This window comes from Podarcis liolepis, assembly GCF_965112155.1.
Source record: "Podarcis liolepis genome assembly, chromosome: 16".
Classification (NCBI taxonomy): Eukaryota; Metazoa; Chordata; class Lepidosauria; order Squamata; family Lacertidae; genus Podarcis; species Podarcis liolepis.
The window spans coordinates 12202056-12217135 of NC_139567.1; the positions used below are offsets into that span (position 1 = coordinate 12202056).

Here is a 15080-nt window from a genome sequence, read left to right on the forward strand (position 1 = left end):
GCCTCCGAACCCGGGAGGTTGCAAATTGCCATCAGGGCTAGGAACCACTGCCAAGCACTTATCCTCCATTTGTTTAATGCCCTTTCAAAGCCATCTAAGATAGCGAGCACCATCGCATCTTGCTGCATAAATTAAAGATGCTTGTTGAAATGTGAAACGATGAATTCCAAAAATAAAGAATGCGTCTCCGTGGAAGCCTGTCTTTTCAGGAGAAAAATATATTCACTGGAGGCAAGAGCGATGCGTTTCCCCAGAAATCGTGAATGTGCAAGACCATATAAAAAGGATGCCTGAAAGCCCAGGAGGAGCCATCACTACTGCGAGGAAAAGACAAAATTAGACACAAAAGATCATTCCTCTTCCCCCAGCACCACCACCCGACTCCAAGAAAAACAATGGTGGTCATTTCAGCTGCAAAAGGAAGTCCCCACCCCCGCCGGCTTTTCATCCTCATGAACTCCCCCAGCTCAAACCCAGCTGAACCTTTTTCACACTGGCAAAATTAAAAGAAAAACACACCACGATTTATCCAAGTAAATTCCCAGTACAATCAAGGAAAAAGCTGAAAAGGGTCGCCCGAAAGGACTCCCATTACTTAGGAAATGACTTAATTTCCCCCTCTTAGATATCACTCATGTCCTAGCTTTGAATGGCTCAAACCTGGATGAAACCTCTCTCTTTCTGTTTCTGTGTGGCTCAGGACCCCCTCCCCAATGGGGGGTACACCACTAATGACTTAATCACATGACCTCCCCCTGGAATGGGTGCACTTTATCACTAGGAGGTCCCTGGTTAGAAGAAAGAGGGGGAAATAACCCATCACTGTCCAAAAGGGGAGCAAAAAAAGGCTTGTAAGCAAGGAGGCCGGGCTGATTACAAGCCTCAGATAAGCAGCCATTCTTGCCCAAAATGTATAGTTGAAAATGGAAGGCGGGAGGGAGGAGGAAAGAAAGAGGCGACATGATTACTGGAGCGATTTGTTTATTTTTTGCACTTTTCAGGCGGCTCCCCACAACCCACATTCCAAACTATGAAATCCACTGAAAGCTAAAATTATCTGGCAAATCCGGGGCTTGCAAATGCTGTTTTGCCAACGCGGGTTGCAGCTCCCTGAGCAAGAAGGAGCTCCCCCAGAGTTGTCTGCTGGTAGAACGTAATGTCTCCTAGCGTGGGATGGAAAGTTAATTTCTCTTTGCATCACGGCAAAGAAGAGCAGCCCTCACCCCCAAGGGCATCCACGTTTGGTGAGGTCTGTAGTCCTCCCCCCGCCCACCCCTAGTTTCTGCTCTCAGCAAAAGCCCATGCGGATAGTTGGGACCTCCAGAAGCCCGGCAAAGAAATATGTTTCTGGATTGTTTACCCAGCAGCTGCCCCCTTTCCCAAATTACATAAATGCATCCTGTCTGGGTAATGGACTGAGAAGTGACACAAAAATCAATAAATAATTCCAGTTTAGAGATGGCTGGCAAGTGTTCCGAAACACTGCCCATGCTGCGGCCCGGCTCTCAACGGAGCTGTCAGACCGTTGTCAGTGCCTCAGACACATTTCTGTCTCCAAAACACCTCAGAGAGAGGGGGGGGGAGAGAGATGGGGTCTCGGTCCTGGCCTCATCTAGGAAAGCTTTTGTTTCCCTGGGATGTGGGGAGCGGGATAGTGCCAGTGATGGAGATGGGGGTGTAGACCCCAGTGTGTTTCGCAGCTTAGACTAGGGCCCTGACAGTTATTCCAGAAGTCTCCCTTGACTACTGTTCTGGAACCTGCTTCACCATGTATGCGCTGAGGTAAAACCAGCAACACTTCTGAAAAGTTGACACGGAAGACAATCACCTTCAGAAAGGCTCGTGGTTGTTACAAAAGGTATTTCCTCATTCCCCACCACCACCCCTTCGTTTCGATGCAGTCATGCACAGTTTTCTCAAACTGTGTGGAATCTTCCATTGGGCAGGATAAAAAGATAACTTCTAGCAGTATCCTTCAACCTTGGGTCCACAGATACTTGCTGGACTACAATTCCCATCAACCCCCGACCCCTGACTAAGCTGGCTGAGGATGATGGGAGTTGTAGTGCAAAACAACAGCACCCGTTTGTGGACCCGTGGTTGAAGAACACTGACTTACGGGACTGTGTGGATGTTGTTTATGTATTTATTAGAAAAGGAAACTCATACATCTCCACCCGAAAGTCGCCAATATCCCACCATCACCTTTGTATAACAACAATTGGTCCTGTAAATGTGTGTAGAGGATTTCGGCCTATTCAGAATTAAAATGTTCTCCCCCTTTAAGTATGCATTTAGATGTGTTCTCTCTCAAAATGCATATTTAAATGCATCATTGCATGCGGTTAAACTGCAGAAAGCAGCATATTAAGTAATAGCCCCCATCTATGAAATGAGGGCCATCTGGCACCAACTTTGATACCATTTGGGCAGCAATGATTTTTTTAAAAATAAGTTTATTTTCGCTAAACTTTATTCTTGTAAATTACTTCAGGACTTGGGAAGTGATCCATAAATGTGATAACTAGCTAAGGAACATTCAGAAAAGTGTGAAATGCATTGGAAAGGGAAATTCCAGTCTACGCAGGTGCACAGCAAGTTGTCTCATAGAGGAATTCACAAAGACCAAAAACCCTCAAGCATCTCTGGTCCAGCTTCCCACTGAAAGATTCCATCACAGCGGAGTTAGACCAGTCTTCAGCACTTCATTGCCAATGTGACTTTCAGAACCTTTATCCAATAAATGGCGGTGGAGGGATCCGAACTGGAAGCCACTCCAGCAAAATGAAAGTAATGTCTCTCTCTGTAAAAGTCCTGCTGTGTCAAAACACTAAAGCTTTTAGGTAAGGTAGCTGCAACAAGTCCTGTTATGTATCTCCACTTCCTCTAGGTCTAAAAATACCCATGATACTTCGTGTAACAGCCACTTACGGCATTTCGGTTAGGCATTAGCCTCTAGATCATGCCAGCAGGACCATTTGGCAAATTCCCCTGAAAATGGCCTCATTCTATTCCTCACAATCATTATGAGATGTTATCTGCAGTCCACTAGACAACCCCTTCCAACCCCCCACCTTCCCCATCGCTCTTCTGATGGAGGATGTTTCAACCATTTACCTGAGGCCTCATCCGTCATTTAATGGGAAGGCAACAGAAAATCCATTTGGGCCATGGGATGGACGTTCAGGGAAGGTCAGGCTGCTCACTAATTGCTACAAGCCGAGCTGTTCCCTTTGCCTTTTCTGAACCATACAAAAGGATGCGCACGAGGGTATATCAGCCTTTTCACCGGTGCCAGAAAATCACCTCAGACCCTGACAAAAGGCAGTTCTGCTCAAGTCCCTCAGCTCCACCCTAAAGATGCTGCTCGCTCAACCCCTTCTTCCTTTCCCCATTTAAAGGTTCTTTTTCCCTGCTGGGAGCTAATCTTTGACCTCACATCCTTTAAATCTCTCATGCGGACACAACGTGATGCTTCAGAGCCTTTCATTAAAAGCAACGGCTAAGACAACGCTAAAAGATAGGGAATCTCTATGGCACCAAAGGGCCACCTGCTTGAGCAGGATACGTTGGCTTAACAATGTGTCCCCCTTATAAGGCATTCCGGGGGGAAATTGCAAGCCATCAAAGGCTTTCATTCTCTTCCCCTTCCAAGGCTGGAGTGGTATAGTTTAGGTTTACCAACTACACCCAAAAGTAAGGCACTTGGAACAGAGCCTCCATGACGGATCACTGGGCATGGGAAGGCACACTTTTCAAAAGTATGTAGAGCTCAGGCCAGTTAGGGCCTTAAAGGCTATGATCAGCAACTTCAGTTGGACCTAGAAGCCAAATGGAAGTCAATGCAGGAAGCCACTAGATGGAAGTTATGGTTAGATCCAAGAAGGAAATTGATATGCTCTTGCGATCTGTAAACTTAAAGAATTGTTCATGTAAGAAAAGTGAGCCCTGTTGGATCAGACCAAAGGCCCATGGAGACCAGCATTTTGCTTCCCAAAGAAGCCAACAAGATGCTTGCAGGAAAGCCCACAATCAGGACATGAGCGCCATAGTCCTCTCCTGCTCTTGTTCCCCAGCCATTGCTATTCACAAAGCCACACAAATCCAGAGTGGAGTCCCAAAGACAGTTGGATGGTGCCTTGTACGCCTCCTTCTGGCAACTTCAGCAGCCAAGCTGGTGCCAAATGTATTGCTCTGCTTTCCTGTGGACCACATCAGGGAGGCCGAGAGAAGGGTCTTGTCACCTGGGCAGCCCAGGACCTCCATACACTGCCCTGGCTTGTGCCCTGCAGCAATTTGACTTCACCCCCCGGAGGCACACTCCATTATCTCTTGAGACAGATGGATGACGACAACAACAACAGCAACAACAGCAACTGCCTCTAATCCCAGAGATAGCATAGGAGAATCATGAGTTCAACTTGTGACCATGATAGAAAAATGAAATACGCTCCTCAGGAATTATTTAAACTTGCAGCACATAAGGTAGCTTCCAGGTACATTGTGTTTGTTTGTGGGCCCAGTTCAAGGTGTTGGTTATTACCCTAAACATTTTAGGATACCTACAGTTGTGGGTGCTCTTTCGAATGCCCCATCTCTATCCAGGTTACATTTTGTGAGGACATGGCAGTCTCCATGGCTGCATCTAGACTATGAAACTCCCAACCCTGGGAGATGTTTTCATTCCAACAGGTGTTTAATTTGACAAGTTAATCCGTGTTGTTTTATGTGCCATCTTGTTTCTATATTTTATTTTATTTTAGTTATTGAAATTCCTTAAAGTGTTTGCGGTGGTTTTTCATATTGTGTTTTGCTTTCAACTGCTTTCCTTTCAACCTTGCACACTTTTCAAAATGGAAAAGTGGGCCAAAAATATGTTAAATTAACAAACAAGATGTAAATCATGCTGATGTTGCTGGCTGAAAAACAAGGGCACTACAAGGCAAACTATTTGTGTTGCTGTTTTTTCTTTTTACTGATCGTTTTTGTTACATGTCTTCAGAATTGAAACTGCTGCCACTGGAGAGTTAAATCAGCCTGCATTGCCAGTAAACAGAGAGTAACTCCTGCCAGAATTATACCAACATTCAGACAAATAAGACAGATCAGCACATATGCTGGCTGAACCCTTAAGTGTGTAAACCGATTTCTCAATTAGCTAAATGGCATCTTCAAAACTGTTTAAGGGTTGCCACCACTAGAATGTGTAATTGTAACAATAAACAACAACAATAATATAGCATGTGTAGCTCTTGCCAAAGTGCCTATCAAAGCAATTGCAAACTTTATGAAAAGTGTTACGCATTAAAGCATGCAAACAAATAGTTTCCTATATATTCCCAATGTGGCTTTCAGTATTGAATGAGTTGCTCCCCAAGCTATGTGTTCAAGGGGATGACAGATCAGATTAGCTAGCATTTGTTGTTTCCTATCGCAGGACACTCCCAGGCACAATGAAGGAAGCTGTTTTGAACTATACTAGCTCTTTGCCTAAGAGTGTTTTTTTTCTCCTTCCATCCTAGAAAGCCTACTTGGCAGGCTAAGCTGCATATTACTGGTGAATGATCCCTTGCTACTATGTGTGTAAGGAGCCAAAGTTCAGTCTAGAGGTTTGTGTTGGAGAAAGAGAGACAGACAGACAGAAGAGTACATAAGTCTAAATATTTGTGAGAAATCTACACACAGCTTTGTGTTATGGCTTCTCCAGAAAATCAGGATTACTCCTTGCATGCAAAATCAAGAACTATTGCCATTTAAGGCAACGCTGCTCAGTTTTCTGGCATGAACTTCTGTAAGCAATCTCAACCCACTTCAATAGCTACACGAAGTGGACTAAAACAAGGGCAGATAAGCTTATGGGGCGAAGAAGTAGCAGGTACCGCTGCACAGCAAAGCTGATGGCAACTCAGTTTTGCCTTGTGCACCTGGGCAGCAGTTTCTGCAGAAACACAGACCCAGTTTATATGAGATGTGAAGCTGTGATTTGCTACTATGGACTCACAGGCCTTCCCCCTCCCTTTACTCCTTGCACACTCCAGTTTCCTGTAGAAACGTATTCAGCCATTAATCCAAACTGGTACAGCACGTTGGCGACAAATATTCACACAGTTGCTCAAAAACAATTTTACACTATTTATCAAATATGTGAGAAAGAGACAATTACTTACAAGGTGCCATGAAAACTTACAAACTACCTAAAGTGAACTTGCAATATCAGATTTTACTAGGTTCTTACAAACTCTTGACTCAGTTTTCAGTTTTCATTTTTCTTGTTTTTTAAATAAGTTCAAGAAGATTCAAGAAAAGGGTTGATGTGAGGAGCTGATGAAGCAGCGTATGAAGTAATAAAGAAAACAGGATACCAGCGTTCTATCCCTGTTTTGCCCTGGCAGTCCATGCAGTTGAGAGGCTGCTGTTTCACCCCAGGTGGGGCTGATTTGTTGGGAATGGCAGATAGCAAACTCCCTGAGCACAGGTTTCTGGGCTTCTTCAGTTGTCTCATGCCATTGATGCGTCTACTAGTGCTAACTGATAATAATCCAAAAGGAATCTTACCAGAATAAACATACAGTGGTACCTCTGGTTACATACTTAATTTGTTCCGGAGGTCCATTCTTAATCTGAAACTGTTCTTAATCTGAAGCACCACTTTAGCTAATGGGGCCTCCTGCTGCTGCCGCGCCGCCGGAGCACAATTTCTGTTCTCATCCTGAAGCAAAGTTCTTAACCCGAGGTACTATTTCTGGGTTAGCGGAGTCTGTAACCTGAAGCGTATGTAACCTGAAGCGTATGTAACCCGAGGTACCACTGCACTGTAAAAAGTAAATATAAATTCTCCCACTATATACAAAGAATCAATTTTGATGCAAAAGTTCATAATTATGTACTTACATGTCTTTGAAGAGACAACTTCTTGGCTTAAACACACAAGACTGAATAGCTTAGCAAGGTAGCCCTGTTTGATTACAGATATATATACACATTCTCTCGCTATATTTTAGGTAGTTTGTAAGTTTTCATGGCACTTTATAAGTAATTGTCTCTTTCTCAGATATTTGATAAATGGTGTAAAATTATTTTTGAACAACTGTGTGAATATTTGTCGCCAACGTGCTGTACGAGTTGCACTATCTTTATTAACGGCACAGGTTGCATTTTTCTAGCATTAATCCAAACTGGAGCAACTATGTTTTGTGCAAACCACAGTTTTCCTGCAAGCCAGAACTGGAAACCCAGTGGGCAGAGGGAGATGGAGAGGGAGAACCTGATGCCTGGCATTATACGTGAAACAGCACACTGTCTCTGTCTAAAACCCTATCCATATGTTCATCCAAGTGTGTGGGGGGGGACTGGGCTTTTCCCCATCATTCCTGCTGTCCCTGTGCCTAGAATCTTTGCTGGCCTCTGGAATAATTGTCTATTCTATCCCCCTCCATATACACACCCACTTCCAGCACATCAGCTTCACAGGGAGCCATTTTATAGATTTCCCTTTGATGTCTGCATTTTGACCAATTACCCTGGCTGCAGCACACTCCTTTGATAGCTTTATTTCCGCCATAACCTGTTATCAATCCAGCCAATAGCCACAAATCACAGAAGGCTAGTGGTCAAAGGTCCCCCCCTTACCAGTTTTGGAGATCAACTAATGTTAAGTTCAGCTTGGGAGGTGCCTGAACATGTTAGCGACTCCAAGGGCTTAACCGAAATGGCATTTCATTTCCCCTGCTGCTGGTGTTTGGCCTTGTCTCAAGCAAGGCCATCATTCATCTTGTGTCACTTTCGGCAGGCCTGAATGCTTTTCCGCACTGTTTGTTTGTAGATCTTTGTCTCCATAAAACCATTAAGGAAGACAATGGGTGGAGAGTGCCTTGGAAAGCCGCGCAGGAGATTGGTTTTGAGGTCAGGGCAGATAAATAATGAACCTGGATATCTTCCGTGCCCACAATCCACATGGCTGTTTGCTTCTCAGGGACCTTTGCTCCATGAAAGGCACAACTAGAGAAGCCTGCCAAGAATGCAGCCAGGCTAGTTGCTAGAAAGAGTTTATAACCAGCACTCAATGGACTTATCAACAGAGTGTTTGCTCATGTCTTATAGATGTTGGAAAGTGACCTGAGCAAAATTGGGAGGAGGGGGATTAAAAACCTAGAAATACGTAAGATTCCTTCACTCAGATGGTTGACAACCAGCAAAGAAACAGGCATACTCTTTTTCCTGAAATGTTTCCAATACCAATGAACAAGCAAACTTTTCAGAAATACATCCTACACGCATTCCAAGTGTCCCTGCTGACCTTTTTCCTGGTATTTGTACCAGATCACTCCCTTTATACCTCTGGTTCACCTGACTCACTATTGTCTACACAGCACCGGGGAAGAAACTGCGGCCCTCCAGATTTTGTTGGCCTACAACTTCCACTAACCCCCTCCATTGGGTATACTAGCTAGAGCAAATTAGAGTTGGACTCCAACACTATCTGGAGGGCCACAGGTTCCCCACCTCTGTTCTACATTAACTGGAGGAGTCAGTTTCAAAACAGGGGTCTTTCCCTACCAGAAGATTCTGGGCTTTACTACTTAGATGTGTCTCTTCCCCACCAAGAGAATTCTACAATCTTCAGTAATCACCAGGAGTAGCAGAGTATGCATATGGCCCTGTTACTGGCTATATGACGGCTGATATGGTCTGCACACCTCAACAACAAATTTAGAACCCCAATCCCTTCAAATCACAAGGCTTTATGCAATATTTCCAATCAAAACTCTTTTTGGCATCCTAAGCCCTTTGCTTCGTTTAAAGGGAGGGGGAGGAAAAACATAAGGAGACCTGCAAATCTATCTGAAACACTATCAGTTAATTCACAGGCAACACGCAGACACATGGGCAACACTGTGTGAGGCGGAATGTATTCTGCTCTAGGTGAAATGATCCGGTAGCAGGAATTTGAAGGAGCCCACATCACTCCTCCCTCCAGCTATATGCTTAACTCATTTTGTTCGACAAACAGCAACACCCAATCCCTGTCAATGGATGAGATTAGCAGAAACATTTCTATTCCCTTTCAGTTTGGGCATTTAATTTTTAATCAACATGGTTTGGATGTGGCTGGGAGTTTGGAGGAAACTGGGGCAGGGGAAGAGAACAAATTATAGATTGGCAGAAAGTACTTAAGGGTATATCTCCAGGGCAGCTGCTCACATCTCTTGCCATATGTTCTATAGTGCTCAACTATAATTGCAAATTCAAATGCACATAGGAAGTGACTGTTCGCAGAATCAGGACCACACTCAAACCATATTTAATCCCAATATCATGAACCACAGTTCAGGCCACACAGTTGCTCATCGTTTATGGGAGCTGATGAGCATGGCATCGCTTGCGGCATATCACTTAAGACTAGCCAAAGTTCCGTCTCACTTGTTCAGTATTCTACTTACTGGCTACCTCCAGAGATGCGTTCCTGCTGACAGCCTCACCCAGGTAGTTCCTGGCTACACAGACATACACTCCCTCATCCGGTTTGCTCCTCCGTCCATGCACGATACGCAGAAAGAAAAGGGAGCCACTGGGCAGCAACATGCGATGGGATCGAGGGTCTTCCTTGTCCGTCTCCACCCGCTCCCCATCCTTGTACCACTCAATGATGGGGGTGGGACGTCCTTCCGCTTTGCAGTTCAACGTTGCTGGCTCCCCCTTGGACACAATGAGGTCGGAGGGATGCTCTACTATCCGCGGAGATGAATCCTCAAGGCGAGGTCGAGAGCCTGAGGTGCAAAAAGAGAGAAATGGTTATAAGAGAGCAGCCCAGAAGAGACTGTTGCAGAACTAAAAAAACAAGACCAGGCACAGTTCAGACATCAAAGCCAAACCATGATTTACATTACAGGTATGTGTTTTCTCCAAGGTCCACCCCCACCAGCTCCACTTCCCTCCCTCACTTAACCTGGTCTACATCAACCATTGCTTGTTGTTAACCTGAACTGAATAAATATATTTCTTGCAAACCGGAGTTTGCCTCCAAATCCAGCATTAGGAACCAAAGCAAGCCCATTCTGATTTCCATTCTGATTTGGAAAACAACCTTTGTTTCTGCTAACAGTATCCAGATGCAACAGCAAACTATGCTGGCCACAAATTCAGAAGTGAGTAGGGAGTGCAGACGTCTGAGATATGCTCTGCCTCAATTTTGGCTTGACATTTGAACTGGGCTATTGTAATGGAAAAGGAAGGGCAGTGAATGGGCAAAGCCGATTCATATTCCAGAGTCACTGATAGCTACGGTGCCCAAGGCTATTATTGCTTAAACTCATACTACCACATAATGGAAAAACTACTGTCAAAAGTGAACATTTGCCATCATCGAAGGTCCCATACAGCTCAAAGAAAAAGAAGCAGCATGCAATGGCCTGGGTATTAGAGAGTGATGTGAGATCCAGAGATCGATGTCAACAGTTAAAGAATGTGGAATACCGTCCCCAGGAAAGCTTGCCTGGCAACTTCATTACATATCTTTAGGTACCAAGTGAAAAGGTTTCCTTCTTTATGTATTTTGTATCTTCATTTCCTATGTTTATGTTATCCCCGTGAGTGATTTAAACTTTTAAAAATGATTGAATTCTAAATTGCTGTGACCTGCCTCGGGACTTCACGGTGAAGGGCAAGTAAGAAAAGGAATAGATGTTGATGAGGCTGATGTCAATGAGTAGAGAGGGGGGTGTTAGGAGGCTACATGGTCACACAGGTTAGGAAAGCTGGTCTTCAGAAGCATAGGCGAGTTTTGTGAACCAATCAAAATGGAGTGTTCTGAGCCCGCACCATATTTGGAACAAAGGCGACAGGAATATCCCACGTGGGGAGCGGGGGGGGGGGGATGCAAATGGCCACTGATTAGGTCACTGGCAGTGTACTGACAGTCAGAAGAAAGCTTCCACCTCATCAGGGCTAATTAATGGCTGAATAGAGGTGTGTGCTTGTGTTAGCAGTTGGCAAACGATCAAGTGCATAATTAGACATTAGCATACATCCAGAGGGTCTTGCACCTCTAGATCCCAAGAGAAGGAGCAATCTCCTTTCAACAACAGCCGCCCTTCTCTGTCAAGAGATGTTTCCTCCCTTGGGATTGCTAGGAAGATGTATGAGTCACCTGTGCAGCAAAGCTCAAGGAGCCACATAGTTCCAGGGCATGTACAGAATGCCAGCCACACCCAAGCACCTCAGCAACAACTTGCCCTTTTAAAATCCATGAAATTGAAAGGAAGGTGGCCCTCAAGCTATAAAGAGTTTCCCACCTCTGATTTAAGTAGAGGTTTGACAATCATCCATTGGGGATGTTCTAATTCTTAATTAGTATTACGGGTGGTGCTGTGGGTTAAATCACAGAGCCTAGGACTTGCCGATCAGAAGGCCAGCGGTTCAAATCCCCACAACAGGGTGAGCTCCCGTTGCTCGGTCCCTGCTCCTGCCAACCTAGCAGTTCAAAAGCACATCAAAGTGCAAGTAGATAAATAGGTACCACTCTGGCAGGAAGGTAAACTGCATTTCTGTGCACTGCTCTGGTTCGCCAGAAGTGGCTTAGTCATGCTGGCCACATGACCTGGAAGCTGTACGCCAGCTCCCTCGGCCAATAAAGCGAGATGAGCGCAGCAACCCCAGAGTCGGCCACGACTGGCCCTAATGGTCAGGGGTCCCTTTACCTTTAATCAAGCAGGAACTTGGACAAGATGGTTAACAAGGCCCCATCTAACTAGGATTCTATGACCTCCCTTTCACAGTTCTTCCCATGTTTTGCCCTAATGAAATATGTGCAAGGTGTTTTTTTACTTAGGTATCTGTGCCTGAGTAGTGCTGACATTTAAAGAGGAGATGTTAAAAGCCCCAGGCTATCTGGGCAAGACCTATTCCTGTGGCCCTCCTCTCCAATATGGACACTTGCATTTTCTCCACATATGACTGGATTGTATCAAGCATGCATAGTGGCATTTGTGCAAAATTTCTACTTCGAAGGAAGGGACAGGTCTTAATTTCGGTGCTGGCTGTGATGAGTCCCAGCCCCTCCCTGGGGTTGTCTACGCATACAAATGATTCTCAGCAGAAGAGGCCCCTGGTAAGACAAATTGTGCTCTAGGCAGCTATATAAACTTAGAAGGTAAAGTGTCGGACAGAATTAATCCTTTTAATCATCTGCTGAAGCCTCTGGAAGCTGCCCAGAGACTTTTTTCAGCACCTTAGACAGAGCAGAACTTAAAAGCCTGCTCCTACCTGATTTAGCATATGCTCTCTTTCCTACATCTCTTACATAGCTAATGGATGAAAGTGACTCGCTCATGTCTTTTTGATCCTTGCTAGCCTTAAAGACTAAAAAATTATAATGGCATAAGCTTTTGGGGACTATTGTAAAATTCATGAGATGTGTGAAATGCTCTCCTGAGTTACAGGTGTGTGTGTCTAGGTGTGGTGTGGGCATCACACACACACACAGAGAGAGAAAGAGAGAGGGGGGGGGTTAAGGGAGAAGGATTGTAAACAGTGAGGTCAAAGGGGAACAAAAAAAACCAAAGTACAGAAACAGTACTAATTACATAATGAACAGTGGCCATTCACAAAACAGTTATTGTTGCTAACACAGACATCCTGGCATTGGTTAGTCAATTAACATATGCAGTGTGTTGTTGTTTGTTAAAGAAACCTTTGACCCAGTTCAGTCCACACAATGGCAAAGAATCTCTTGACAAATTGCCATGTAGTGGTTTCATGCTGCAGCGCAATCTCTCTCTGAGGTTCCTTTGAAACTTGAAATGCTAACGCGCAGATTCTGCATACATCCGTTTTAAATCATAAAACAACCGTGCAGCCGTGCAGTTCTGGGTGCAAGCACCTAACCTGTTTAGTTTCTACTATGGATAGAGAGGCAAAAGTGATTGTCCCTGTTGCAATCCTTTGTCGCAATTCCAGGTCCAAGCGGTCCCTTAGAGGAGGTACTGTTTCAATCCATTACTGTGGAGATGGGTCTCCACAAACTTTGTCCCAGTGAACTCCCCAGGAAGGTTGAAGAGGTCAATGAACCTGACCTCAGAGGCTCAATCGGTTTTCCCAAGAGCCAAAGAAAGCAAAGATAAGCTCAACTGGGGAGTGGGGGGGGAGGGAGTGGGGGGAGCTGGCCCAAAGCAGAGCTGCCATTTCATAAAATAAATCTTTGTGGATTTAACTATAGGTTTTAACAAGGGAAGGCATGCTTTGCTTTTAGGTTGTCTGTGTGTCGCAACAGACACCATCTCCTTCATGAAAGAGATGGAGGTGCTTCTCTAAGAACAAACGAGCAAGTAATTAATAATATGCACAGCAGCTGAGCTACAAATTTCACACGGGTCGCTCATATCCAAATCTATTCATAGCACCGCATCTTAAGATCTAGATCATGGTGAGTATATCAAGTATGGAGCATAAGACTATCTAGATCAGCGGTTCTCAACCTGCGGGTCCCCAGATGTTGTTGGACTACAACTCCCATCACCCCCGAGCTCTGGCCTTGCTAGCTAGGGATGATGGGAGTTGTAGTCCAACAACATCTGGGGACCCACAGGTTGAGAACCACTGATCTAGATAGTCTTACACCCCATACTTGATATACTCACCATGGAACCAGGCAGAGGGCCTTCTTGGTAGTGGCGCCCTCCCTGTGGAACGCCCAGCCACCAGATGTCAAAGAGAACAACGAACAACTACCAGACTTTTAGAAGACATCTGACAGCAGCCCTGTTTAGGGAAGCTTTTAATGTTTGATGTATTATAGTATTTTAATATTTTTTGGAAGCCGCCCAGAGTGGCTGGGGAAGCCCAGCCAGATGGGTGGGGTATAAATAATAAATTATTATTATTATTATTATTATTATTATTATTATTATTATTATTATTATTAAAACTTATGGCAAATATCGAAACCAAGCCACTACAAAGGGTCACACTGCACATTACTTCTAAGTATAAGATAGGGGAGGCTAGACCCTTATCTCCCCCATCACAACCCCCCAAACTCTCCCGTCACCACTAAACAGTTACCAATACTGTATTAAACAGTTTTTACTAGTACCAATGGGATCTTTGCCCCATTAGTGCATGGGGGAGGTGGAGTTTGAGGGGGTCACAGAGTGGGAAGAATTAAACCTCCCCTCATGTGCTGTGGTCCTGATCCAGATCTAATGTATGCTTACTTTTGAGTAAGAAGAAATATAGCTGCAGACGACATTGCAACATGTGGTTTGACCCCCAAATCCTCCCCACATAAATGAGGGAGAGGGAGGGAACGTATCAGTTAGCTCTATCATGTCCCCATCAGGGGCTTCACGGGGGGGGGGCAATACCTGCCACAGGAAGCCTGCTGAACTCAGGCAAGTTCCCCATCCAATTTTTGCTTTGTCCCTGACTCACTTTTGGCAGATGGTCCCCAGGAGGTTTGCTGTGAGGCAATGCAACCCTCGGGCTGCAAGATTTTCCCTACCCAAATTAGGACTCTCAGTCACGTTAGGGGGCTCCATGAATTTAGCAGGCTCCTCACTGCAGATGGTGGCCCTTCAGTGAAGATAGGAGGGGGCAGCACACAGACTTAACTGGAAAGTCAGGGCTTGCCAGCATGTTCCTGCTCTCACTCATGCAATTCTGAATGCATTGGGATGGGGAGAGACTATATGAATAGGGCTATTACCTTTCCTCCTGTAGCTGGAGTGGGGAAGAACTAGGGATGTCAGAAAATTCAGAAGGAAACAAAAGCAGGCCGCTGAAACTGTCAATGTTTGCTTATTCGTCCCATGCCTTCAACAGAAATCAATCCAGCAAATACGATTGGTATTCACTGTTGTGGTTTTTAGTCTGTAAACAATACAGTAATTGATTATGTTTCTCCCCCAATTTGCACTGCATTTCCTTTTCAACGAAATGAATAGAACGGTATAATGTAACTCCAAATCAGTTGCATAATAATTCTGTATTTAATTATGTAACATTCCACCACAGCAGACAGAGAGATGGGGAACATAGTTTTGTCAGAAGCCGAACTGCAGTGGAAGGGAAACAGCACTGCATGT

The 15080-nt window shown here is 44.8% G+C and overlaps 1 protein-coding gene across 12 annotated transcripts in view; it reads right to left on the reverse strand.

Annotated features, from left to right (window-relative positions):
- Positions 1–15080, reverse strand: part of ROBO3 (roundabout guidance receptor 3) — a 333100-nt gene that overhangs the window by 149753 nt on the left and 168267 nt on the right. For all 12 annotated transcript variants that reach the window (XM_083480343.1, XM_083480341.1, XM_083480342.1 and 9 more), the window contains exon 2: positions 9441–9767. In XM_083480343.1, coding sequence (XP_083336469.1) covers positions 9441–9767 — 327 coding nt within the window. The remainder of the gene's footprint in view (positions 1–9440; positions 9768–15080) is intronic.